This window comes from Canis aureus, chromosome 27 (assembly GCF_053574225.1).
Source record: "Canis aureus isolate CA01 chromosome 27, VMU_Caureus_v.1.0, whole genome shotgun sequence".
Lineage (NCBI taxonomy): Eukaryota > Metazoa > Chordata > Mammalia > Carnivora > Canidae > Canis > Canis aureus.
The window spans coordinates 38,075,745-38,102,956 of NC_135637.1; the positions used below are offsets into that span (position 1 = coordinate 38,075,745).

General features: G+C 36.8%; 1 protein-coding gene across 5 annotated transcripts in view; it reads right to left on the minus strand.

Moving 5' to 3' along the window:
* Window positions 1-4,500: 4,500 nt before the first annotated feature.
* The window catches only part of PTEN (phosphatase and tensin homolog), an 87,587-nt gene continuing 64,875 nt past the window's right edge, over window positions 4,501-27,212 (minus strand). For all 5 annotated transcript variants that reach the window (XM_077874848.1, XM_077874847.1, XM_077874851.1 and 2 more), the window contains 4 exons: window positions 20,063-20,204; window positions 14,274-14,440; window positions 10,804-11,028; window positions 4,501-8,008 (listed from right to left, as the gene is read on the minus strand). In XM_077874848.1, the coding sequence (XP_077730974.1) occupies window positions 7,823-8,008; window positions 10,804-11,028; window positions 14,274-14,440; window positions 20,063-20,204 (720 nt within the window). In that variant the 3' untranslated portion in view covers window positions 4,501-7,822. The remainder of the gene's footprint in view (window positions 8,009-10,803; window positions 11,029-14,273; window positions 14,441-20,062; window positions 20,205-27,212) is intronic.

The window sequence follows — 27,212 nt, forward strand, 5'->3', positions numbered from 1 at the left end:
GAAAATGAAGAGGAACATATTGATTATGTGGATTTCTGTCAGACCAATCTAGAAAACAAACTGACTTAGAACACTGTGACTACTTTGGGTGGCGTCCTCAAAAATTATCCCTAGTTCTACCGGTAATAATCTCAAAAACCCAGGAATCAAAAATAGAGAGTCGTAAAAGGTGAGAATAAACTCTTATGAAGGGTAACGAGTGCCCCTTGCTGACGGATAGGATGACAGAGCATTCGAGCGGCACTGACTCAGGGCTGCCCGGTCCTCACCTCCCCAGGGCGGACGGTTCCAGGCCACCCGGGCCTCTCCCCACCCGACCTCGCCTCCCCGCCTCCCCAGCCCGCCGCCGCGGAGCCGCCTTACCTGGGAGGCTGGCCTTGCTGCTCACCACGTGGCGTCCCTCGCTAGAACGGAAGCCCCAGGACGGCTGGGATCGGCTGTTCGCCCGTTTCTCTCTCAAGGATCTAGAACAGTGCCTGACAGGTGATCAGGAACAACTGACTTGCAATGTCGTTTCTTGATTGCATCACGTCGTTGGTTTTAAGGTGTCCCTTTTCGTTTTGGTTCGTTTTACGTCCCGCTTCCCTGCCGCCTTCTCAGGACCCTTCCAAACCACCAGTCAGAATGTAATTAATTACGCGATGGTAACAAACCGTCCCGAAATCTCCGTCTGATTTAATGTTTGGCTTTTGCTCATGCTAACACCTAACGTGTTCAATCTGAGTAGGTTCTGCTCCATAAAGTCACTCAAGACCCAGGCTGACATTGCTGTACCTCCTGCAACACGTCCAGTCCTTGGTCCCTGCCTGAGAGAGAAGCCCGAGGAGTGCACAAGGGATCTGATCTTGATGCCTTTCCTCAGGAGTGTGACATCACCTTCCCGCTGGCTCCCTGCAATTACCTAGTCACAACAGCCCCGAGGAGGTGGAAGCCCAGGGGAGCCGATGCAGCGCTCGGGGATCATTACTAGGTCACATGCAGATCATATTTCACAGCACGTATCACAGTTTATTTTAATAAAATCTACTTCCTCTTCTGGAGTGGAAACTCCTCAAGGGCAAACATTTGTTACACATAGCAGGGGCTTGATAAGTACTTGCTGAATAAAAAATTTAATACCGAATATACAGGGGCACCTGGGGGGCTCCGCGGTTGAGTGTCTGCCTTCGGCTCCGGTCATGACCCCAGGGTCCTGGAATCGAGTCCCACATCGAGCTCTCCGCATGGAGCCTGCTTCTCCCTCTGCCCGTGTCTCTGCCTCTCTGTGTCTCTCATGAATAAATACAACTTAAAAAAAATAAAAAATAAAACCAAATATTCAAAATAATTCACCTTTTTAATTTTTTAAAGAAAAAATACTCTCCATAGGAAAGCATTTCTGTTATGTCCATCAGTAACCACGTAGGACTTGGTATAAACATTTCCCATACACCAACTTTGGTTAAATATACAAGTTTGAAAATAACTCATTTGATGCACACATCAAGATGCTACTAACAGATTCATTAATACCCAAGATTCAGCGCCGTATGTCGAAGGTCCTCCAAGGTTGACATTAGTTTCATTACAATGAACTGTGAGATTCCAATCCATGAATCAAACTATTTAATCTCTGGAGTCTAGCACTCAGAAATTTAATTCCCCCACCCACCCAACACACATTTATAAACTGCCCAAAAGGGCAATTTAATGGAGAGGAGAAAGTAAAAACTGAAAGGCATTTGTAAACATGGGAGATATCATTTGGACAACTGTATAAAGCGGGCAGAAAATCCTAAAGGTGCACATCAATTAAAGCCTGTAAATGACAGGCTTCAGGAAGCCACACCTGAACATTTCCAGAATTTCACTGCAGTAAACAGCCAACAGCCTGCAACACTAGAGCCTTGCTCCATTCCAAAAACCTCTAACCATTTCAAGAACAGAGGAGAATCCACATGAAACGACATAAAAATTTTTAATTAAAAAAATGAAAAACCTAAGTCCTTGTTAAATACTTCATTTTAAAATATGCAGCTTTATTTTAAAACCTGGTAATGCTCAACGATGGCAGTTGACTTCACTCATATATGTAAAAACGTTCTTAAAATAGCAATACATTTCTAAGTGATGTGCTCTGCCACTGATTTTTTTTTCACCAGAATTCTCAAAAAATTATCAAAGAAGAGTTGCATGTTGTGTTCTAAGCCCTTCATTATACTAAACATGGTCAAGCTCCAGAGCTGAAGGTGAACCACTCATGAAATACTGTCTTTGAGATGCTGGAAGTCACAGGAACACAGAGATTTTAAGATAATTAAGTGATAAGCAGTAGCTTTTCCTTTTTTTTTTTTTTGCAGGTGTCAAACCCATTTGGTCTAAACTGAACAACTGTTTGGGAGCTATAAAAACTGAGAAGCTTGTCCTTCTTTTCCAACCTCCAAGGACACTGAAAGGTGACAGTGAAACTACTGCATGGGGTCTTCACATGTTCTGTTTAACCACTTAGCACGCAATTCCAAAATGCACGTTTAAAATGATTCTTGAGGAGTTAAGACTTACAATGTTAAGCTTGTTTGTGCTAAATAAACGTTAACTGTCTTATTTACTTGGACACTTACCATCCTCATGCTAACAGTATCTACACATCCTCATGAACCCATGGACTTGGAGAGGGTTCTCGGTAACTGCACTTGGTCTGCGCCTGTAGCATGAAATTCAAGTCACTGTTCATTGTCTGATGGGACTGAACACTCTACAAATACAGGTCACACAAGCTAAGCTTAAAAGTTTTGAGAGTATGCATAGTACAAATTTCATTTCTTAAAATATATAGATGAATATACAGAAAAAATGATTATATAGTCACAAGAAGTACCCACAGAGGCCATGTCTCCACGTGGTGGAACTATGAGTGATTATTCTATTATTGTTATGGCAAAGTATTCTCAAACAGCTAACTTAAGAACCAATGGGTATTACCACCAATGAAATTGTCCTTTCCGGTCTTCACGTTACCTACTTTTAAAGCCACCAACCGATATGAATTTGCCAAGAGTGGCTACCTACATTTTGATACACTTGTAAGAAGGAAGCTCCTTTGAAGGATGGAAAAATAGCAAGATCATGGCTATAAGGGAATAGGCCTGCTCCAAAATTAAAATTAAAAAAGAAAAACCTAATAAGCAACTTAATCATTAGGTTTCCTACAGCTATACAATTCTATAGAAAAATCAGTCTCTAACATTTCATCTTTAAAAGCTTTAAAATATTGTCCTTATACCAATTTGGGCTAATTATTTGTTTCCCTTCAAAACCATTTCTCTCTGTGCTGGTTAACAGTACTGCCAATCAAAACTTATCCTTCAGTCATTTAAGACCAAGTTTCAGATGAGTGGCTAGTTACCTGGCAGGAAAGAACAAAAAGTTGGATGTTAGCAGCAAATTCACAATATTTAAGGGTTGGATGTTTTGTCTGCTTTTGGAAGCCTGCGTGCTAAACACGGGTGACTTTTTACTTCCCGGTAGAAATGGTGGTGGCATTCACTGAAGCAAGCTAGCTCAAGATAGTGTAGCGAAGACACGAAAGAACAAAGTTGTCACTAAAATCCTATGTTTCAGACATTGCCAAGATCTTCTCATGAAACACAGTAACTTAAAACTCCAGGATGGCTTTCAACCTTAATATACCAAACAATAAACAAAAGTGCATGTATAACCCACACACTTTTCATACTTCTTCAGATGATATACATGATTCACATTTACTGTTTTTAAAGTCAAAATGTAAACCTGAAATGACATCAAATCCCACTGTTACATACATGGTCTGCTTTATTCTCTAAACACACGCACAAGCTACGCTGTCACTTCCTAGATCTTCCTATGTTCTGTTTAAAGGAGGATATGCCTTCATCTTTAAACTTTTAGGAATATTAGAAATAACAAGATTAATTCGGTTATACAAAGTCTTTTAGACTATTCACAACCATCAGTTTTTACATGGCACAAGTCACAATGAGTGGATGAAGCTTCCCACATGCTGTCTACAGAATTATAAAGAATGGAAAAGTCACCCAGTTGAAATCTGAAGTATCAAATCCACGCAGGGGAATGATCTTCAGATATCTATCTGGCTTGTGGGGGACGGGGGGAGGGGTAGAGAAAAAGTAATAATCCAAGAATCTTGAATTTTTCAGGATTAGGATGTTATTTAATGTGCTTGAAACAATTAAGTGTTGACTAAAGCCCTAAGAAAAGTGCCTCTCAAACACGAGTAGACTAAAAAATAAAAAGAAAGAAAAGAAAAAAAAACAAAACAAAACACGAGTAGACTGATACTCTACTCCCGAGCTGACAAAGGCTCGTGTTTTTATAAGTGCAGGTTTTTAAGCACAGCAGGAAAAAAAAAAAAAACCCACAAAACTTACAGAGAACTTTTCACATTTGGCTGCCCATTATTTAAAATGTTAATAAATCTAAACAATTTAAATATTCTCATTTAATAAAACACCCACACAATGACAAGAATGAGACTTTAATCAGTTTTAAGTGGAGTTTATAACACTAAGAGATAAAGGGCTGTTAACAAACACAATAACAAATGGACATCTGATTGGTATGAGGCATTATCCTGTACACATCATATGTTTTTGTGTATCCTCAGGGCATAGCATTTACACACAGAGCCACTGCTGCACAGCACAAGAGTATCTGAAGAGGCTGAATCAGAGGAAGGCTGTTTAACAGACTGGAATTTTTAGTATATATATTCTATATGAAAACAGATTGAACTTTTGAACTGGCAGGGTAGAAGGCAACTCTGCCCAACACTGCATTAAAGCCCCCACGCAGGTGCACAGCTCCACCCCTTCCATCTGCATGCATGACACATTAACAGTATTTAAAGGTAAACGAGGCACTTTGTGGCAACCACAGCCATCGTTATGAACATATTGCACAAATTTTCTAAAACTAAACATGTAACTTGTACCCTACTTTTATTTTTTAAAGCTGAAACATTTGATGCTGCCGGTAAACTCCACTTAAGTTTATAACCTGTGCCACAGCAAAGAATGGTGATGCTATTTATTCAACTGCCCTGTAGTAATTATGGAAAAAAAAATGTTTGAGGGGAGCTACAGAGGACTTGGGATGGCACAGGGCCCAACTGTAAGCTTTCTTAAAAAGTGATGCCTTCAAGTAACTTCAGACATGTAAGCGGCTGCACATCCAAAAAGTCTAAGTAAGAAAACATTCCAGAAACTCAAAGAGATTACCTACAGAATGCATTTCAGGCTAATTATGAATACTGTCATAAATAAAGTTTTAATTAGGACTCAAAAACCTTTCAGTCATAGCAATTCTTGTCAAATTCTATGGGGATGGTAACTGAAATAAAGGAGAGTAGTATGTATAATATATATTTATATATATATAATATATATATATAATGCCATATCTCCATTTCCAATGACTACACCATAAAATGTAAGCAAGGCTTCTCAAAAACATTGAAACATTCAAAATCAAAACCCTCATTCAGACCTTCACATTCCAAAGGAAAAATAATAACAGTGCAAAAGCCCATTATAATGTCATTATTTATGACCTGGCCCTCCATGTTACATATTGGAACAACACAAGTTATGTTTTAATATACTGTGCCCAAAACTGTAACAAATAACAGTATTAATAACTATCGTCAAAACATGAATAGTTGATTTTCATTTTAAGTCAACAATTTTCAGCTTTTATGAAAGATAAGGTGGCATATAAATTTCAATGCTGAGATCTTAGGAATAGTTGTCTCTAACTTTACCAATTTAACTTATGAGCAGTCAATGAATTCTCTATATATATCAATGTTTAAATACAAATGTGTAAATCCTAAGAGCTTTGTTAAAAATTTAAAAATTTTACTTGTTGAATGAAACGGATGAGGTATGGAAAACATGTCAACATTATTTACTAAGAGTATTTTAGATGAAGTTCTGCCTAATTTATTTACCATCAAATTCTATAAATGCTGCTCTAGTAGGTCTTATGCAATCTGTATTTGTAAATTAACTAGGTCAGACCACAGCTAGTGAACAATTTCAGCACCAATAAGTTATTGAAAATGAGATTTTACACCATTTAGAAATAAATTGGCTGGATATTTAAATGTCTCCAGGTCAAGGTATAATTTGAAAGACACCAAATTTCTGTGGGGGAAAAACTTTTTTTAAATAGTATCTTCACATTAGCTTTACAATAGTAGTTGTACTCTGCTTAGAATCATATGCAGTCTGGGCATATCAAATATATGATATTTAAGAAGTTAAATTGAAGCCCTAGTCCTAACTCTAGCACTATGAAGAAATGATTCAACACTGCACATTAAAAAAAAAAATCTATTCTTTCAATAAAAACCGATAAAAGCGTTATGTGGGACAATTTCTACTGAAAAAGTAAATGCCTTATTATTTGTGCAGTGTTGAAAATTTACTGCAACTCTAATTTCCTTTTTAACACAAATAATGTTCTTTTAAATATAAACATTATATGTATTCAGTATTCAAGTAAAATTCCCTAACAGTTAATGACATTTAAAAAATGTGCAAAACTGCAAAACTCATTGTAATAGAATGTGTAAGGTCAAAAGGGCGGAACGGCTGACAGCTATTGGATTGAGTAAGTGCATCATAAATCTTTAAAGAAAAAAACGCTTACTGTAGAATCTCAAATTGAAATTTCCTGTGCAGCATTACAAAATATTTTATATTCAATTGAGAAAAAAGAAGCTTGCAGGCAGCACATGAAGCATCCACAGCAGGTATATGATTGAAAACTAATAAAGTTAAGTGTAGGTTGTTGACTGATGTAGTACTAATAGCATCTGACTTTTCGCACTGGCCTTGATTACACAGGAGATGGAGCAGTCGTTACAACTGAAAAAAAATATATTTAATAGATCATTGTCAATTTTTGTAATGTTTCAAGCCCATTCTTTGTTGATAGCCTCCACATTTATATGGTTAAGTCATTGTTGCTGTGTTTCTCATCTATGACCACATTATTTTTAATATCCCTTCATTTGTGGATTCTTAAGAAGAAGTTGTGGAAGGTTCATTCCTGTACCCCAATACAGATTCACTCCCTCTAGCTGCCTTTTCTAGCACCAATATGCTTTAAAAAAAAATAAAATGCACAAAACGACAAGCAGTGACAGCGGCCAATTCCTCAAATGTCCAGATTAATAACTGTAGCATGCTAAAGAAAGGTGCATGAAATAGCTGGAGATGGTCTATGGTCCAGAGTTCAGCATGACAGATCTCCCTTTCTGAGCACTCCCTCCGTTCCCCTAACCCGAATACATGCATTAGAATGTAGCAAAACCCTCGAGAAACTCCTCTTAGCCAACTGCAGACTTATCTGTTGCCACAAGTGCAAAGGGGTAGGATGTGAACCTGTATATCACAAAACTCTTTAGCCACTTCAGTTGGTGACAGAACACAAAATGAGAAATTCCTACGTATACACATCAGTCTGTCTCCACTTTTTATAAAACTGGAATAAAATGGGAAAGTGCCATCTTTATTTATCCTAATTGAATTTTCAATGTCCTTTTGACACAAAAAGGTATATACATGACACAGCTACACAACCTTTTTTCAACTGGACAACAAGTGTCAAAACCCCGTGGATGTATAGGGCAAAACGAGATTGGTCAGGAAGAGAGAATTGTTCCTATAACTGGTAATCTGACACAATGTCCTATTGCCATTAAAAAAAAAAGGTCCAATTTCAGTTTATTCAAGTTTGTTTTCATGGTGTTTTATCCCTCTTGATTAAAAAAAATTCAGACTTTTGTGATTTGTGTGTGCTGATCTTCATCAAAGGGTTCATTCTCTGGGTCAGAGTCAGTGGTGTCAGAATATCTATAATGATCAGGTTCATTGTCACTAACATCTGGCGTCACAGAAGTTGAACTGCTAGCCTCCGGGTTTGATGGCTCCTCTACAGTTTTTGTGAAGTACAGCTTCACCTAGAGAAAAAAAGGCAAAGTTTAAATGGAAAGTCCAGGAATCTGACTAATCTTAAATTACTTGGCAAAGATACATATTTTTAGCAGGTTCGTTTTTAAAAGTGCTGTGGCACACAGGATCTCGAAAAGGCAATGTCTTTTCAATGACCCTCTTCTTCAGTTTTCCTCTAGGTTTTCTTGTTACACACTGAAAACATACACTAGTTAACATACTCGTCTTTAATAAGCGGAAGCTGCAAGCATTAACTAATTCCACAAGAGATGCACAGAGACTGAAGTTCATCAGTCATTTACAAAATGTATTTTCAAACACAAAATTCAATGAAAAACAGCTGAGTTCCAAAAGAATGTTTCACTTACTACCTGTCTGAATCTTTGTGCATTTTCTGATACAAATAATACTAAACAAATACAAGTATTATAAAAACACTGAGCAATAATGATGGTTAGGATCTCATTAGCCCTCGAGGTTAAGAACAGCATACAACGATCTAAGGGCCTCTGCAGGCGGTGCTGAGTAACCTGTCAAACAACTCAACAAGGCAGGTATTTCCATCTGGGAGGACAGGAAGCTAAGGCCCAGAAAGGCAAGTAGGTAGTGGATGTGAGGTTTTGATAGGATCTGCCGTGAAACCCCTGCCCTGTTTTCCAATAATCAGCATCAATTCCCCTCATCCTACATCCAGCATCCGTTCCATCAGTAAATCCTTTCAGTTCCACCTGTAGAATGCCACCTCCACCCACTCTGATGGCTTCTCACTGCCCCACTAGCGCTGCCACCGCTAGTCCAAGCAACCACTATCTCCCGTCTGGAAGAGACCACTGTAGCAACTTCTTACCTCACCTCCCATCTCTGTTCTTGCCTCCTCTCCCTAACTTTCCTCTCCAGTCCACATTTTAAAAAATATTTTTTTTATTTATTTATTTGACAGAGAGATAGAGAGCGAGCATGAGCAGGGGGGAGAGGCTGAGGGAGAAGCAGAAGCAGGCTCCCCGCTGAGCAGGGAGCCCGATGTGGGGCTCGATTCCAGGACCCTGAGATCATGACCTGAGCCAAAGGCAGATGCTTCATGGACTGAGCCACCCAGGCACCCCTCCAGTCTACATTTTAAAGACAAAATTCAGATGACATCCTTCCTCTGCTGAAAACACCTCAATGTCTTCAGACTCCGACTGCCACGCTTTAGTCAAAACGACTGCGTATCTACTGCTCCCCAAACATATGAGAATTATTCCCGTCTCAGAGCTCTCATCCCAGGTATTTGTACAGCTCACTCATCTCATTTAGGCCTCCGATGAAATGTCACCTTCTCTTAACTACTGAGCTAAAACATACACCAAGGTCATTCTCTATCCCACTTCTACTTTCTTTGTTCATAAGTACTTACCATCATATATCTCTGCTTACTGATAATTGAAATAGTTTTTATTTGTAAACATAAATATTTAATCTTATTAAAAAAGGAAACAAAATAGCAGCAGTCACACTTTAAAAGCTATTAATTAAGGAAAATGCAGACTTAGGTAAAAGATAGTAATGGAAACCCACGGATTCCAAAAGATAGTATCCAAAGATACTTCTAACCACTTAAAAGAACTGTAAGAAGTAAAGGCACTTAGTACTGGACTTACTTTCACTTAAAATATGTAACCCCCCTTTATTTTTATGATTACTTGCAAGATTCTCATACTTATCAGCTAAAGGTAGACTTGCCGCATGTTCTAGAAATGGAATGAGGCAAAACAAGTAAGAGAGAATGTTTGCAAAGTAAGAGAGAAAGGAGGAAGGTATGGTGAAAGGAAGGGGGGAGGTCAGAGAGAACAAGAAACAGGAAAGGGGAAGGTAAAAAGAGCAAATTACCAGTGGAAAACATTGACAAATCACATTTTTTAATCTGGAAAATTCTTATCAATGCACAGGAATAGAAATACACACATCACATATAGACATAAGTAATGATCCAAATAATTCCATTATATGAGGAAGCAGACAGAGCTTCAGAAAGGGAGTAACAGGAGGATGATGGGAGAAGGCCTCTCAGAGCACCAGGCCTGAAGTCAGGGCTACCACATGGAAGGGTAGCCAAATGCGGGAAGGGCAAGGGAACGGCGGCAGGTGGAGACGTACAGGGAGAGGAAAGGAGAGCTCAGCCTCTGGCAGAACTGAGGAGAGGCCAGGATGGGTGGGTCTCAGAGCAGCAGGAGGACATGGCGAGAGCTCACGTAGGAGGAAGGCCTGTGCTCAGTTAGGCAGGTCCTTATAAGTCGTATCAAAAAACCACAAAGTCTTTAAAAAGTATAAACATGAGTGACACAATGTCTATTTTAAGATCACTTTGAGGAGTTGAAAATAAATTGGAAAGGGACAAACTCAGGAACAGTTAAGAACATCCCATATGAATCATTCACAAATGATGGAGTTCCCTTCTACCTCTTTCTTCCCCCATTCCTACTTCATATCCCATAAACTGAAGTTCCCTTCCCAATCCCTGCCCCACATGTCACCAAACAAAAGCAGCAAAAGAGGTTTTTAAAAGGGGGGGGGGATAGAAAATAAAAAAAATAAATAAATAAAATTTTTAAAAAAATTAAAAAGGGGGGGCAGCTTTTTGACTTTTGACTCTGTGTGCACATCCTTATTAGAAACTCAAGTTATTAATACCTAAATATTGCTTCTAAATAATACTTAAAACTCACTCATTCAAGTCCTTCACCAGCTAGACACCTAACCCCCCCCCACACACACACACACACAAAGAGCCACCCACCACTTCCTTAAAATTTCTTTAACCGACCTTAAAATTTGGAGAAAAATATCGGTTGGCCTTGTCTTTATTTGCTTTGTCGAGATCATTTTTTGTTAAAGTGAGTACTAGATATTCCTTGTCATTATCTGCACGTTCTATACTGCAAATACTATCAATTTCTTGATCACATAGACTTCCATTTTCTACTTTTTCTGAGGTTTCCTCTGGTCCTGGTATGAAGAATGTGTTTACCCAAAAGTGAAACATTTTGTCCTTTAAAAAAAAAAAAGACAAATTTTAAATTGTTTTTAAAGAAGAAAACATATAACCTATATTCAACATTTGCCCCAAGAAGTCAATAAAATAAGGCTCGTGTCATTTGACAGTCTGAATAAAGACAAACCTACAAACACTTGGCAATCTGTGGGTTATCTGTTGCATCTAACTCACACATGTTTATTCTTTTGTTCAAATTTTAGACCAAAAATGTGATTCCACAAGTTCTAAGATAACTTACTTTTGTTTTAAAACCATAAGTAAAATATTTCCTTTCTTGTCTAATGTTAGCTTTATAAAATGCTTTGAGTTTGTATGTACGTGTGTATTAAATAATCAGATATGGGTTTAATGCTGTTTCAACAAGTTAACCATTACAAAATTTACTTTAACAAAGGTTCTTGAAATGTCAACACAACTTCCCGAGGAAGCACGGCAGATACATTTCTACTTCAGAAGCAACAAGAACACTAAGTGGCTTCAGTTCCTTACACGACAATGCATGTGTTTGAAAACATTCATAGTCCTGGGTGTTATTCTATATGTTGACAAATCGAACTCCAATAAAAAGATATACAAATAAAATAAAATGTTCATAATATGGGGGAAGGAGAGAAGCAATCTGACTTTTTTATGTTATAAAAAAATGCCTATTAAAAAATTACTTATTAATAATAAAAAAAAACACAACAGATGTTCATCACTTCTAACCCTTCCTGACCAATACATAAAATGTTCTCTCTTTCTCTCTTCTTCTAATGACTGGAATTTGGCCTGTATGGGTCACTTGACAGCTAATGATGTGCAGCTTTGTGACATCTTATTTACCTGGTGCCTTAAATTGCCATTAAATCTGTTATTCTAACTTACCTTTGAGTTTTGCTATTTTCCCAGGAAGATGGTAAGACCCTTAAATATCCTACGTTTAACTGACTTTTTTTTTTTTTTTTAAAGATTTATTTATTTATTCATTCAGAGAGAGCGAGAGAGAGGCAGAGACACAGGCAGAGGGAGAAGCAGGTTCCATGCAGGAAGCCCGATGTGGGACTCGATCCCGGGACTCCAGGGTCACACCCAGGGCTGCAGGCGGCGCTAAACCGCTGTGCCACCAGGGCTACCCTGACTTTTTATCTTTTAATAGTACCTAGTAATCCTGTATGTAAGTCTTTAAAAAAATATATTTGTTAATTTCAATTATTATAGCAAAGTCACTGAGTTAGTAACTGTACATATCTTTTACTTAGAGTCAAAAGAACATAAGCTAGTGATATTTAAATCTCCAAAAATGTGGATTCTGTTTAGGTACTGATCATATTAAACCTGTTTTTGTTTAAATCATAGCAACATTTGTAACAGGCAGGGAAAATCACATAAAATGGCAATATATGTAAAGTAATCCCAGTTAATGATATATTACAAATATTAATCTAATCTTCCATTTTACATGTATTAAAGTAATGTACACATGGTAACTAAAAGTGAGAACTTATACACTCCTACTAAAGATACAGGGAGACAGTGATGCAGGTGTCTGTTTTAAATATAAAATATAACATTTTAGAGGCACCTAGCTAGCTCAGTTGGTATGTACTCTTGATCTCAGGGTCATGAGTTCAAGCCCCATGCTGGGTGTGGAGCCTAATTAAATAAATGAATTTTTTTTTAAATAAAAAAATAAAAATTTACATGTACCAGTCTTATAACAAATAGAAAAGAAAAAATACCTTAATTTTAAACACTAGCTAACACTTCCCGGACTACTAAAAAATTATTTTCCAAAGTTATCAAGATATATTTAACTTTCATTTATACAGAATAGGCAGGAAATGGGTTTCTAGTGAAAAAATAAGAGTTTAACATTTTGTAAATTTCCCAGCTATGTGGATTCTGGATATAGAAAATAGTATTTCTTCAGATAAGTCAAGGTAGAGCTTAAAATTTTTGTAATAAATGAAACTTCATCTTTTTCTTAAAAAAAAAAGCTAAATATTGGGAAAACTAAATCAGTCCTATTACTGAGAATGTCTAAAGATTGGCAATATACTATGTGGAATGTTTATTGAGGCAGTAACAACATACAAAGCTAGTATTTTTGTTCATTACTATGCCACCTAAGGTACACTCACTTTACTTTTATGTTCACACAATATTTTAAATCAAGAGAGTTTAAGAATTAGCTCTTGGGATCCCTGGGTGGCTCGGCATTTAAGCGCCTGCCTTCAGCCCAGGGCGTAATTCTGGAGACCCGGGATTGAGTCCCATGTCGGGCTCCCTGCGTGGAGCCTGCTTCTCCCTCTGCCTGTGTCTCTGCCTCTCTCTCTCTCTCTCTCTCTGGGTCTTTCGTGAATAAAGAAATCTTTAATAAAAAAAAAAAAAAAAAAAAGAATTAGCTCTTGAATTACCTAACTATGGCTCAGTAAGATGCAAACCTCACTTTCTAAACCTGCACATTTAATACATTTTTTCATTCTTTATTACTTCCTTTGCATACTTATCACTCTCCTAAGCTAAAAATCAAAATATTCGATAAATTTGAGGAAGCTAAATATGAAATGATCTGGTCTCGAGAAACAAACCAAAATGGGGGAAAGTGTCATCACACAATAATACCATGGGACAGAGCTTATTTATACATAGAGACCAAATCTTTTATAAACTCAGGGCCCCTTGCTAGCTTTTCCTTGGTAATTGATCATTCTTTCTCAAAGGATTATAACTTTTTTTAAAAAGATTTTATTTATTTATTCATGAGAGACACAGAGAGAGAGGCAGAGACCCAGGCAGAGGGAGAAGCAGGCTCCATGCAAGGAGCCCGATGCGGACTTGATCCCAGGACCCCGGGACCATGCCCTGAGGCAAAGGCAGGCGCTCAACTGCCGAGCCACCGAGGAGTCCCAGATTATAACAGATTTAAGGGGGTACAGAATCTTTAACATTTTTACAAAATTTCTCTGCATAACCTAACTTACAGAAAATTCATCTAAAATTACAACGCCATAAGGACTTTTCCCCTAATAAGATTTGTTACCATTATAATGGCTCATCAATGCTCAAGTAAGCAAAGCGTGTGCAGATCAAACAGAAAACCAATTACAATTCACCAGATGGTTAGGCACAAAATATAGCCTGTAATCTCTCCTTACAGAATGATTCCCGTCTACCTAAATATTTTAAGCTAAAGTTCTGAGGTTACTATACAAAATACAGTGATTTGGGATATTGTTCCCAATAAAAGTACAAACCTTTTTTAGCATCTTGTTCTGTTTGTGGAAGAACTCTACTTTGATGTCACCGCACACAGGCAATGGCTGAGGGAACTCAAAGTACATGAACTTGTCTTCCCGTCGTGTGGGTCCTGAATTGGAGGAATAGATCTTCACCTTTAGCTGGCAGACCACAAACTGAGGATCTGCACGGTTAAATACACGTTAGCATCATTTCACTGGAAATGCCTTCAAATGTCAAACTGTCAAACACCATTTTAATGGTTAATATTAGCAAAACACATAATATAGTAATTCTGAGTCTTTAACCCAGATCTAAAACAAATCAATGAAAAAGAAAAGTTCGAAAATATAATCAGTACAAAAGTTTCCCTAATTTCAATCTTCAACGCAAGGTTTTATTCACTGGTTCTACTTCACAAATACTAACTCCCCACAGTAGACTCTGGCACTACAATAACAGCAAAACTTTAACATTAAAATGTTAAAAATCTAATATAAATTAGATTCATAATTAAAAGGCTAAAATAATTTTCTGGTATATCTATGAACTGCAAAGAAAGTAACTGTAAAAAAAGATACTTGCTGCAGTATTTTAAAGTCTCTACCATGTAACAAAAACCACAAAATACAAATCATTACATGTTCACAAGACGCATGAGCATATAATTTATAACAGATTATAATAAATCCTATAAACACAAGACTCAATATTCATAAAAATATCAACCATTACTTATTTTACCTATAGTTCACATTTTATTTCTTAAAGTTATTATAAAGCCATCATCATAAGAAACAGGAAGAAAAAGATTTGAAATGTCTGCAAAGAAATAGAACAGACTCAAGCACAAACTGTAGCACAATCTTCCTCCCTCCAAAACACACTCCATTTTCATTAACAAGTATTTTGGCTGTGGCCCCTGTCTGTTTTAAAGTAAAGGGAAGGATTATATTGTGTTAGTGATTAACCTTATGACTAAGTAGTGGGTCTTGAAAGAAATATGCCAAGACAATTAAGAAATACAATTCTAAGCTTGCAAAAAGTACATGAAAAATTTCATACATACATACATACATACATATATATATATGAAATATGCACACACTTATAAACAGGCATAAAATCCTCAACACCAAAAGGCATCATCCTTAAAGATGCAAAAAGAAGTATCACATTGTTTATCAACATGACCAACAAGTGAGAAAAAGGTAAAAGGCTTATCCAATCTAGATGCATTTTTCAGTTTAATACAGATGTGCTGGCTCATCTGTGAAGTATCTAAAGCAGCATCAGCACTCACATAATAAATAGGTTTGATAACAGCCTACCTAGTGAGTTTTTCTAATATGAATTTGTGAGGCATTTATCATGAGAAAAAGGGTACTTCAAAAAGGGGAAACATTACACTAACAATCTGTCAATCATTTTCACTTCCTTGACTCAAGGTTCAAAGTACAGTGAGCCATTTTATAAGACTATGTGATTCTGAAAATTTCACTAGGAAGTCTAGCTTGAAGAAGCAAACAAAAAGATATGATTTCAAAGCTTTGATAAAAATCAGCCAGGATGAAAATGACTTGTAATCTTATTAATTCAAACCACACTAGTTCAGAATCTGATAATCCTGATTTCAAAACTTTCAAAAGCATATTAACTGTATAAGCCAGGTATCAATTTAACTACATCTAAACTGTGTTTCAGGAATTCTACAGTTGTATGATCAATCCATAAGCTAATTACAAATCAGTATTACTTAGAATTTGCCCCAAAAACTAAGCTAAACGGTTTTAATAAAAATAAGTGGAAAAGATTCCCTCAAATCACTAGAGAAAATCATTTCCTTTACAATATGCATTTCCCATCTTAGATCTCTAAGACTTAACTAATCAGAAGTCCAACATCAGCATGGTTCTGCTGACCTCTAAGACACACAGTATTTTCTCTTTAATAGGACTGTGTTCTAAAGAAATGTAAGTCAATATCTGATAAACAAAAATCAGAATTAAACTGTTCTGATATATGCATATTGATATGCTGTATTGTGTATTGACAGAAAAATCACACTGATCATCTTTTACTAATGTTTCAACCCTTTTAGATGTAAAGAGTATAGTAACTTTTTCTTTATTTAGGAATATTAGGACTATAATCCAGTAAGAAACCAGCTGCTGATCCCCAACAACTTTGCAGAAGCTTCTTTGTCTTCCTCACTGCTCCTGATCTTCCTCCTGAACCCAGACTCAGAACCCACCATGTCTCAGTCGTCCTGTTCTTTTTCCCTTCCCACCCTCTAGCCCCGTACCTGATTAACACAGAAGGCTAGTTACTACTTTGTCTGTTGCCTGGTGCTTTCCAAAATACCACATCTCTCTCTCTCACCCACACCTTTGAGAACCCACTGAGGATCTTCACATCAACAGCTCAACTGCACCTGACCAAAACAGGTTTAAAACCAAAAACATTCATGTCTCCAAGTCTCAGTGAGATTCATTTTTCCTTCATCCCTTTTCTGGGAATTATTCACATGGCCAGAATCAAAACTGACAATATATTTAGATATAAACGGCAAAGGAAAAAGCAATCAAATCCCACGTGAATGCCTTAGCAAAGCACTTCTGGCTTATGGCAAGTCCCATAACCGGAATCCTTTCTACCACTAGCCCCCCATCTTGCAATTACCACTTCCTACACAGCCAGACTTAAAACAGAGCGTAAGCCTCTAGTACTGCCAGAGTATCTCTCAAATCGGGTCTGATATCCCAATTCAGGGTCCTCTGACAGCCAGCCACACAACCCACCCTCTTCTGTTCTGTGTCCAGTTCATTTCCTACTGCTATGCCTTAAGTCAGGCTACTTCCTATTGCCTGTAATCCTTCAGTTTCAATGCCAATCTAACAGTATACTTCTCCACTGCTCAGTGAAGAGCTGGATCCCCTCCATGAAACTATCTGACAACCCCCAAAACTTTTATTTTTCTGAATACACCATTTATAATTTATACATATAGCATCCCATTCAATTATGTATTACTTATAATATAGCTTCATTACATAGTATTAAATCACAGTGCATAAATGGAGAACTAGAAAATTAGTAATGAAGTTTTTTTTTTTTTTTTTGAGCCTCGGTGTCCATCAAAAGATGAACGGATAAAGAAGATGTGGTCTGTGTATACAATGGAATATTCCTCAGCCATTAGAAACGACAAATACCCACCATTTGCTTCGACATGGATGGAACTGGAGGGTATTATGCTGAGTGAAGTAAGTCAATCAGAGAAGGACAAACATTGTATGGTCTCATTCATTTGGGGAATATAAAAAATAGTGAAAGGGAATAAAGGGGAAAGGAGAAAAAATGAGTAGGAAATATCAGAAAGGGGGACAGACCATGAGAGACTCCTAACTCTGGGAAACGAACCAGGGGTGGTGGAAGGGGAGGTTGGCAGGGGGTGGGGGTGATTGGGTGATGGGCACTGAGGTGGCACTTCACAAGATGAGCACTGGGTGCTATTCTGTATGTTGGCAAATTGAATACCAATAAAAAATAAATTTAAATTAAAAAAAAGAAGAAGAAAAAGTTTTCAGTAGTCAGTAATTTTTAGTTTAAATGCAATGTTAAGAGGTAAAACACAAAAACAAAAACAAAACAAAAACCCCCACACTGTTTAAGTATAGGCAGGCAGAACAGAGCTGATAGATTTTTTGCTAGAGGCCAAAGTAGGGAAAAAAACAAAACAAAAAAAAATCACACTAGATTCGAAGACGATTAAATGGAGTGTTTTTATTCTTTTATCTCCCTAAGATGTTGTACCTTTCTTTTGGCCCTTACACCTGGTACCTATCCTTTAGAACAAGCGAGAATTTTCCCTTTCTTTTTCCTTCTATGAATTTGTAAAGTTCCCATGTCAATCATCTCTGTTACTCCAGTGCCTTGCATCTAGAAGTCTTTTTGTTTATCCAAAATCTCATTATTTTTTGACATATAGTTGACACACAATGTTGCATCAGTTTAAGGGAAACAACCCAGTGATCCCACAAGTGTATACATCGTGTTGTGCTCACCAGCAGTGTAGCAACCCCACCTGTCACCATGGGGCACTACAACATTGCCAGGGACCACAGTCCCTTGTACTGTGCCTTTTTATCAGCACTTTTAAAAATTGTACTGAGAGACAGGGATCCCTAGGTGGCTCAGCGGTCTGGCGCCCGCCTTCGGCCCAGGGCATGATCCTGGAGTCCCGGGATCAAGTCCCACATCAGGCTCCCTGTGTGGAGCCTCCTTCTCCCTCTGCCTGTGTCTCTGCCTCTCTCTCTCTGTGAATTTATTTATTCATGAGAGACATTTAAAAAAAATTTTTTTTTATTTATTTATGATAGTCACACAGAAAGAGAGAGAGAGAGAAAAGCAGAGACATAGGCAGAGGGAGAAGTAGGCTCCATGCACCGGGAGCCTGACGTGGGATTCGATCCCGGGTCTCCAGGATTACGCCCTGGGCCAAAGGCAGGCGCTAAACCGCTGCGCCACCCAGAGATCCCTTAAAATTTTTTAATTAAAAAAACTGTACTGAGAGGACGAAACCATCAATGAGGTCTCCTAGAAGCCTATAACATGCTATATTAATAAATCTGTGGCCTATGATAAAGTTGTCCAGCTCTAAGAACACAAGCAAGATACAATGAAGGGGATTATACCTAAATAAGAAAGATGAAAACCACCAAGAAATTAATTTCCTCAGTATAGGTTAATTTAAGGATAGAAATTTGTTAATCACATAAATCAGAAGCAAAGAAGCAAAACTTAAAGATAACCGAAAATCATTAGCAAATTACAAAATCTCACTGAAATACTATTCGAGGTATTAGAAGAAATACTATAGTAGTTTCTTATCTACAAACCACAAAATTGCCTCTAAATAAATGAAACGTATTTCTTAAACAAGAACACATGACTGATCACTGCCAGGAAGAAACTGATATAAAATCCCGTTACAGGAAAGAGCAACAATAGTTGGGTCTAAGGTATCAAGTATGAAAGCTTCTATCAGTCTAGAATAGAAGAGAAGCAAAACAGGACAGGGGCGACTGAGGGAGGCTCACAGAGGTTAGGGTAAGAGGGAAATCAGTGCGAGGCAGGCATCACCGACATGACCTCTATTTAGTACATATCTAGAAAGTTTCAGATGTCAAAGTATCTTCATTTTACTGATGAGCAAATACAAAGACAGGTAGATGGTGTATCTGGGGTTACATAATCCAGTAAGGACAGAGCCAGGAGGAACTGGGATCTACATCCAGGTTGTCTCTAATACACACTTTGACTCAACCCTATTCACTTGACAGACTTCAGCTGGTCACCATGTCTTATAATTTCTTCCTCTGTATTGATTGACCCTGTCACCATTACTATCAACATCTAGCTGTCCTAAGATAGGAAGGAATTGGTCCCTGCCTCCACACCAGGAAACTAATGAATCCCACTGCCACTCTGATGCTGGATCTCTAATGGGATATAGGTTTTTTAGTCAGCTGGTTACAATTTAGGCTGCATTTGGTAGAGGCAGCAAAGAATATTTTTTTCTTAAGTATAATTTAGCTTCTAAGACATTAAAATCCATTGCTCTTGGCTTCCTTAGCCCAATGTGCTAAACTACTGAGCTACTTACTTAGTTTGGATACTTCAGAAATATATACCCCTGGATAATTAAGTATGGTAAATTTCTTTCTAAATTTTAATGTAAACTTCTAGATATGTCTAGAAAAGTGTTCCATGTACTGGAAGGATGAAAATTTAGAGCACTTACTGCAAGTTCCGCCACTGAACATTGGAATAGTTTCAAACATCATCTTGTGAAACAACAGTGCCACTGGTCTATAATCCAGATGATTCTTTAACAGGTAGCTATAATAATACACATAGCGCCTCTGACTGGGAATAGTTACTCCCTGGTGGACAGAAAAAAAAAATAAAAAAGAAAAGCCAAATTCAAAAGAAAAATTCCATTATAGTTATTTCACTAAATTGTTATGGTAACTGGGTTGTACCCACTGAAGAACATATATACATTAGAAATTTGACCTTGAATGATTAATATTTAAATCCAGCTTAACAACAGAGTAAATCAGAGCAACATTAGTACAAAGGAAAGTATCAGAGTAACTTTTCTCCCTTAAAATATAATTATTGTAATACCCTCATTTATTCAATGGTAACAACAATGCTCCAACCTATGAACCCAATAAGCAAAGGCCACAGCATATCCAAAATAACTGTCAAAAGCATCTGCACTACAGCTGTGCTCTTTACACATAAGGCTTCCTGCAAAAATTTATGGACTTGTATTGAATACGTAATTCCTCAAAAGCTTGGTTACTTATTTTTCAGGCAAACATGTCAGAATCAGAACACATAAAGGCAGAGTACCTCTAAGAGACAGAAATAGCAGCAAAAAGTGATGGCCTTAGACCCCCTCCCCCTAAAACAGGAATATGTAGCTGGCATAAATGTATGCAGGAGTTCCATAACAGAGGTGCTTAAGAGATGTCCCTGAGCTGCACAGATCTCTTTGCAGAAGAAACCAGGCATACAGAGCATGTTTAGAGAAAATATAAGTATTACAAATGCTAAAAAAACAAAACAAAACAAAAAAAAAAAAACAAACAAAAAAACGTAATTCATGTGCTATTAAAAAAAACAACCAACCCTATCTAAAGAAAAAATCTAGTGTGTGCAGCCATGCATTCATTAATGCTGCTGAATAAATGAGGTATGAAGTCTCCTTCCCTAGGACATGTGTTGATTTCAGGAAAGTGTAAGCATTTGACTTAGAGATAGAAGGTAAATAGTAACATGAAGCCATCTGACAGTTGAAAGTTACTCGCAGAAAACTTAAAAGTATATTCAAGAGAAAAAAGAATTTACAATATTTTAAAGTTATTATTGGCATGTGAATCTCTGCATGTGTTTAAACACTCTGGACACAAATGCTTTTCTTCCCTGTAGGGAAAAGTATAAAGTACGTTAATGTGACTTTAAAGACCGATATACAGAATGGTAGGTAAACAGGTATTCACTCTAGTATCCTTAGGTTTGTTTTTGTTGTTGTTGTTGTTGTTGTTGTTGTTGTTTTTTAAGGGTAGCATGAGGGGAGCCTGGGTGGCTCAGTTGGTTAAGCATCTGCCTTCGGCTCAGGTCATGATCCCAGAATCCTGGGATCGAGCCCCACACTGGGCTCCCTGCTCAGCGGGGAGCCTGCTTCTCCCTCTCCCACTCCCCCTGCTTGTGTTCTGTCAAATAAATAAATAAAAATCTTTAAAACAATAAATAAATTAAGGGTAGCATGATTTCATTACAATTAAAAAAATACATCAAAAACGGTATAAAAGCCATTTCAAATCAGGACAAATGATTTAAGATTCTGGCTATAGGGCAAAGACCACACAATCAGAAGACTTGGAGTTGAAAGCTGACAGTCAAAATACCAACTCTGATTTGTTTCCTCAGGAAAATAAAGACAATACCTACCCTGTCTTCTTCACAGGATCCTTATGAGGAGTAAACAATAAATGCATTTACACAAAAGCATGCTAAACCTACAAAATGTTACACAAATCCTAAAATTAGCAGTTTTACAAATCCTATCTACATCTGGAGTATAATTTTGGAAGAACTGGAATTTTAGTTCTGTGTACAGTATTTTCTTAAAGAAACAGTAGTAAAATAGTGTTACTGTGAAAAGCTCCTATAAAAAACTAAGGTTGAAAATCATTATTAAAGTCTGAAAAGTGTTTAAACTTAAAATGACTTATTGTATCACATTATTTAATACTACTTCAGTAAACAACTTATCATTCATATTAATCAAGATAAAGCACAGAATTGCAAAGCAGGTAGGGGGAGAATAGCAAATGGACGATGGCTGGAAGGAATCTTTTTTGAACCATATGAATTTATGATTTAGTCTAAAAATTAAATTAAAATTCAAGAAATTAAATCAATGGAAGTCTGTAAGACCAAGCTATCAAGTTGTCTATTGGGGTTTAGTGGAATGATAGATGATATTTTCCTCTTTATCTTCCTGGTATAAGTTTGTATGAATAATTAAAAGGTTTGCAAAGCTTTAATTTTTCTCAAGTAGCAAGCGAATGGTAGCACACCTATAATGCAGCTATTTATATAGTGAGTTAATCTCTGCCAAAAGGGCAAGGCAAATGTATAGAGAAAGAATATATGAACCTACCAGATGTCAACCCTGGATTAATAATTTGTGTGTAAATATAAACTGAACCAAATTACTGACACAATTCAAAGAGAAACACTGGAAAGTACAATTTAAATTTAATTATTTTACTATCAAAATATGCATAATTTCACCTCTATAGTTTAACTTTGCAATTCCTACCAAGCACTACCTCAAATTCCATGTATTAAACTAGCAGAAATAACAGAGTTGGAAGACTCTGTATGTAGACTCTGTATGTAGACAGAGTTGGAAGACTATGTATGGACCACGGGCTTCAGTTATATCCTTCTCTCTAGTCTCATCTCTCATGGCCACAATGCACACTTACTAAATAATTAACAGTAATAAATCACTGTTATTTAGATTTTGAAATAAAAAGAATAAAACTGTACTGAATTGATATTGCAATTTTTACATTTCAAATATTTCCTGAATGCATATACTGAAAACAACTGTTTTTACCTACTGCATTTTGATGATAAAGACTAAAATCTCTTAAAATCTAAGAAATGAACATGTTAATGATCTTCAAAAATTTATTTTATACATATGAAAAGAAGGCTGAACTTCAAAGCTCTTAGAGATTAAAAGATGACTACATGTTTTCAAAATTTCCATTCTTCATTCAAATTAGCCAAGAACATTAAAGTCAAATTGGTCTGTAACCATTTCCCCAAAGTATAGTTCCACCCTCTACCACTAATGACAATCTTATATTTGTAACCTTTTTTCCTCAAATGTAACTTTTAAAACATTCTAATCTTAGTTATACTTGACATTCTTCAGGTCGACTTCACACCACCTTGCTGGCCATCATCTCAAAAAGCAGCCACTGCTTCTTCGATTCCCTCAGGTTAACAGACCAGGAGGAAAGGCCCGGGAAGATGTGTGGTGCTCCTCCCTCCCAAGGGCTACTGCCTTTACTCAGTCTCACCTACTACTTCCAATCTTTCATTTCCATACCTTGTTCTTCTGGTACACACTTATTAAACTCTCAACCGCCAGGACTGCAGCACTATGTTCAAACCACCTCTCTTCCAATCCTGTCTCAGACATCATCCTCAGTGAATTTAGCTCCTATTTTACTGGGAACTCTTGAGGTTATCCAGTGTGGATACTCTCAAAATTCCCTTCTCCCATCTTAAAATTTTTTTACTCCTGGCCATTTTGTAAGGAGTTCATGTCAACATAGGTTCCATTTTCGCAAGTGCTCTATTAATTATCCTCTCCCTGGCATTTGTCTTTGTTCTACCTGTCTCCTCCTAATAATCAGCTCAGGTAACCCTTATCCTTTATCCAAAACAATTCAAAGACTGAAAATGCACTCTCTCTCCAAATCTTGTATCTCTCTCAAATTGTCACCCTCCTTGTCCACATAAATTCTCAAAGGTAAGCCTCTGCTCCTTAACTCACAGGAGTCTGTTATCATGAGGCTGATTTCTTAATGGTCAATAGTTCTTAATGGTCACTAACAGTTATTTCCTATTATTTGCTTAGTCCCATTCTGTATCCTTTTTCATTGCCTTTTTCATTTGCAAACAGTAAACCACTTCAACTAATAATTTCAAACACTGATTGTATGAAAATGCCAATCAAATCAATACATCTCTTTTAAAGCTCTTTTCAAGGAACAAGAAGAGAAAGGGGAAACACAAATTATACATTAAGTTTGAGAAAGTTCTCTGCCTCTGTGATAGGAGATCTTCTCTAAGGTTTTCTCCTACCCTTACTATGTCTTCTCTTCTCGTCCCTAGCTGTAGGCACAGCTCAAAAATCTGACCTGAGCAAGCCCTTCTTTATCAATCCCCTTTGTTATAGTAGTTTAATTATCAATCTTATACATTATCTCCAAAGCCTATATCTCTCAATATGACTTTATTCCCAATTCCCAGTCCAGAATTTCTAACACTGGAATGGACATTTCCAGCTGGAAATTTCAGAAACACTTAAAATACAACATATCCAAAAACTGAAGCTTTCCTATTCTTGCATGGACCAACCTCTATTATTTATATTGAATGATATTCACTATATTCCCTGGCATCTGAGCCCCAAACCTCTTTGAATACCACCAGCACCACTGTTTATTGAACTATTACCATGTTCTTCACATTGTTCTCAGTACCTTAATAAATATAATTTAGTACTCATCAAGTGGGTATTATTGGTAACACCATTTTATAGATGAGTTAAGGTCACACATCTTGTAAGTAACAGAACTAAGTTTCACCCCAGTACTCCCAACTCCAGAGTTTACACTCAACCACTGATACTATCCTGCAAGAGTAAAGGAAACAACCTGAGAGGCAACAGTGAACTACACAGGGTTATAGAAAAGAAGGGTAAAGAAACCCTTGCACTACAGCAAAGCCCCAGGCAGCAGACTAAAGACAGAGACTGGTCAGCAGATCAACTGCCTGGGACATACACACAATGCACACGTGCGCACACACACACACAGGATGTACAAAATGGAAAGCACACTAGAAGTCAAATTCATTTAGAATACTCTTAGTAGATTTCTTCACATCTATTCAGATGCCAAAATCCAGACTTTGACATACCTCTCAAAATACCAGTTCTAGTTTTGTGTGGTAATTCTAATTCAGTCACCTCCTGCAATGTTGCAATAGCCAAATGATTATCAGCCTCTGATTTATCTTCTCTCCAAACTATTTTTATACTCCTCTTTGATTAACTTGATAAAAGTGTAAGATTAATCACACTAACAATTCATAATGCTATATGGTTTCTCAGTGACTACTCAAATAAGAAAATGTATCACACACTGTAATTCCATAACATAAAAATACAGCCCAACCTCTTTTCCACTCATATCTCTCACAACAACCTTAAATGTGCTTTTACTTTTGACCAAACCAAAGTACTAATTTCTCCCATATCATACTTGCTGTTTTTTTAAGTATGCTATCTTTATCAAATTAAGGACATTAATCTGCAAGCAGTCTGGAAGTCTTATATATTTTCTAACACCTAGACCAACTAGATAACAGAATTATTTGATACTTCCAGGCTGGATAGCAGCCACCTGAAATACAATTCAGATTAGGTACATGTTGAGGGCTCCTACACATTTTCATTGTTGGAGAGTCTGCTCAAATTTTGTATTTCACCTTGAAGCAATGATGTTCACTGAAAATTGCTTATTTCCCATTGAAATTTTTAAATTCATTAGCACAGACCTAAATATAATTTTGTTACCTCCACACTGTAGTTGTCACCTTTCTCAAACTTAATGTATAATTTGTGTTTCCCCTTTCTCTTCTTGTTCCTTGAAAAGAGCTTTAAAAGAGATGTATTGATTTGATTGGCATTTTCATATAATCAGCGTTTGAAATTATTAGTTGAAGTGGTTTACTGTTTGCAAATTCACAATCTTTATTAATCCCTCTTTCCTACTGGTTATTATCTTAATAATCTCTAAAATATATTTGTATTTCCCCCATTGACCCAAAATTATGTAAGTAACTGGCTTTAAATTTCCAAATGGTTGATTTGATTTAACTTTAAAAAAAAAAAAAAGTCCCTAGCTGGGGACGCCTAGGTGGTTCAGTCAGTTAAACATCCAACTCTTGGTTTCGGCTCAAGTCGAAAGGGTTGTGGTATCAAGCCCTGTGTCAGGCTCCTCATTCGTGCAGCATCTGCTAGAGATTTTCTCTCCCTCTGCTCCTCCCCTGCTTGCATTCTGTCTCAAATAAATAAATACAATCCTTAAAAGCATAGGGAAAAAAACAAAATTATATATTAAAAAAAAATGTCTAGCCATTCCGAATTATAATCAAGGAATGGGGTTGACCTATTTCTACTTGGAGATGAGATTTTCTTTGCAGCTGACCTAATGAATTATTAAACTTGGTAACTGATTTCTGGATGACAAAAAAAGAAAAAAGATACATTTTGTGGGGTATTTTTATTGTATTATTCAAGCCATCTATGTATCTTATTTTGAACCTTCTTGATCTTCAAGTAAAGATTCCTATTACTGTTGCTTTTCCACCAATTTTTTCTCCATTTCTTCCAGCTTTTGCTTACTGTATTTGATGTTACATTTAGCACATAAGAGTTCGTAACTAACTGATAAATCTTCATAATCTGGAGTGTACCCTGTGTTAATATAAACTGACATTCTTGATCTAGTTTTATACATTTTGTTGTAAATGCACTCTGATAATGATATCCTGTCATCTTCTTTTAAAATTTACATTTGCCCAATGTATCTTAAATGAACCACTTATTTTTCTAACCTGAGTTGTTCTATGTAAGTCTCTTGTATATGACTAATCTCTTTAAAAAACCCAGAAACTTAGAAGTATAGGTTATACACATCTCTCAAACCTAGAACACTGTCCTAGTACTTCCAAGCCAGAATTCAACCTGGATACAGCACAATACAAGATATGAAAGGTTTTGCTCATATTCTGTACCCTTGAATCATCTTCTCTAAAATGATTACAATCCAGATTCCTCATTTAAAAAAGTATTTTTCTACTTCAGTAAACTTCACTGGCACTTCCAAACTCAGAAATAATGTCAATGTTTTAAAATAATAGTTTTTGCCTGAAGCTTGAAAATCTGTTTCAGAATGTTCACAACAAGATTATTACAGGAAAAGTAATTCAACAAAGGAAGAAATATAGCTCTTAGGAATGGTCATCATTACAGTGACAACATGTAACAGTAGTTCTTATAT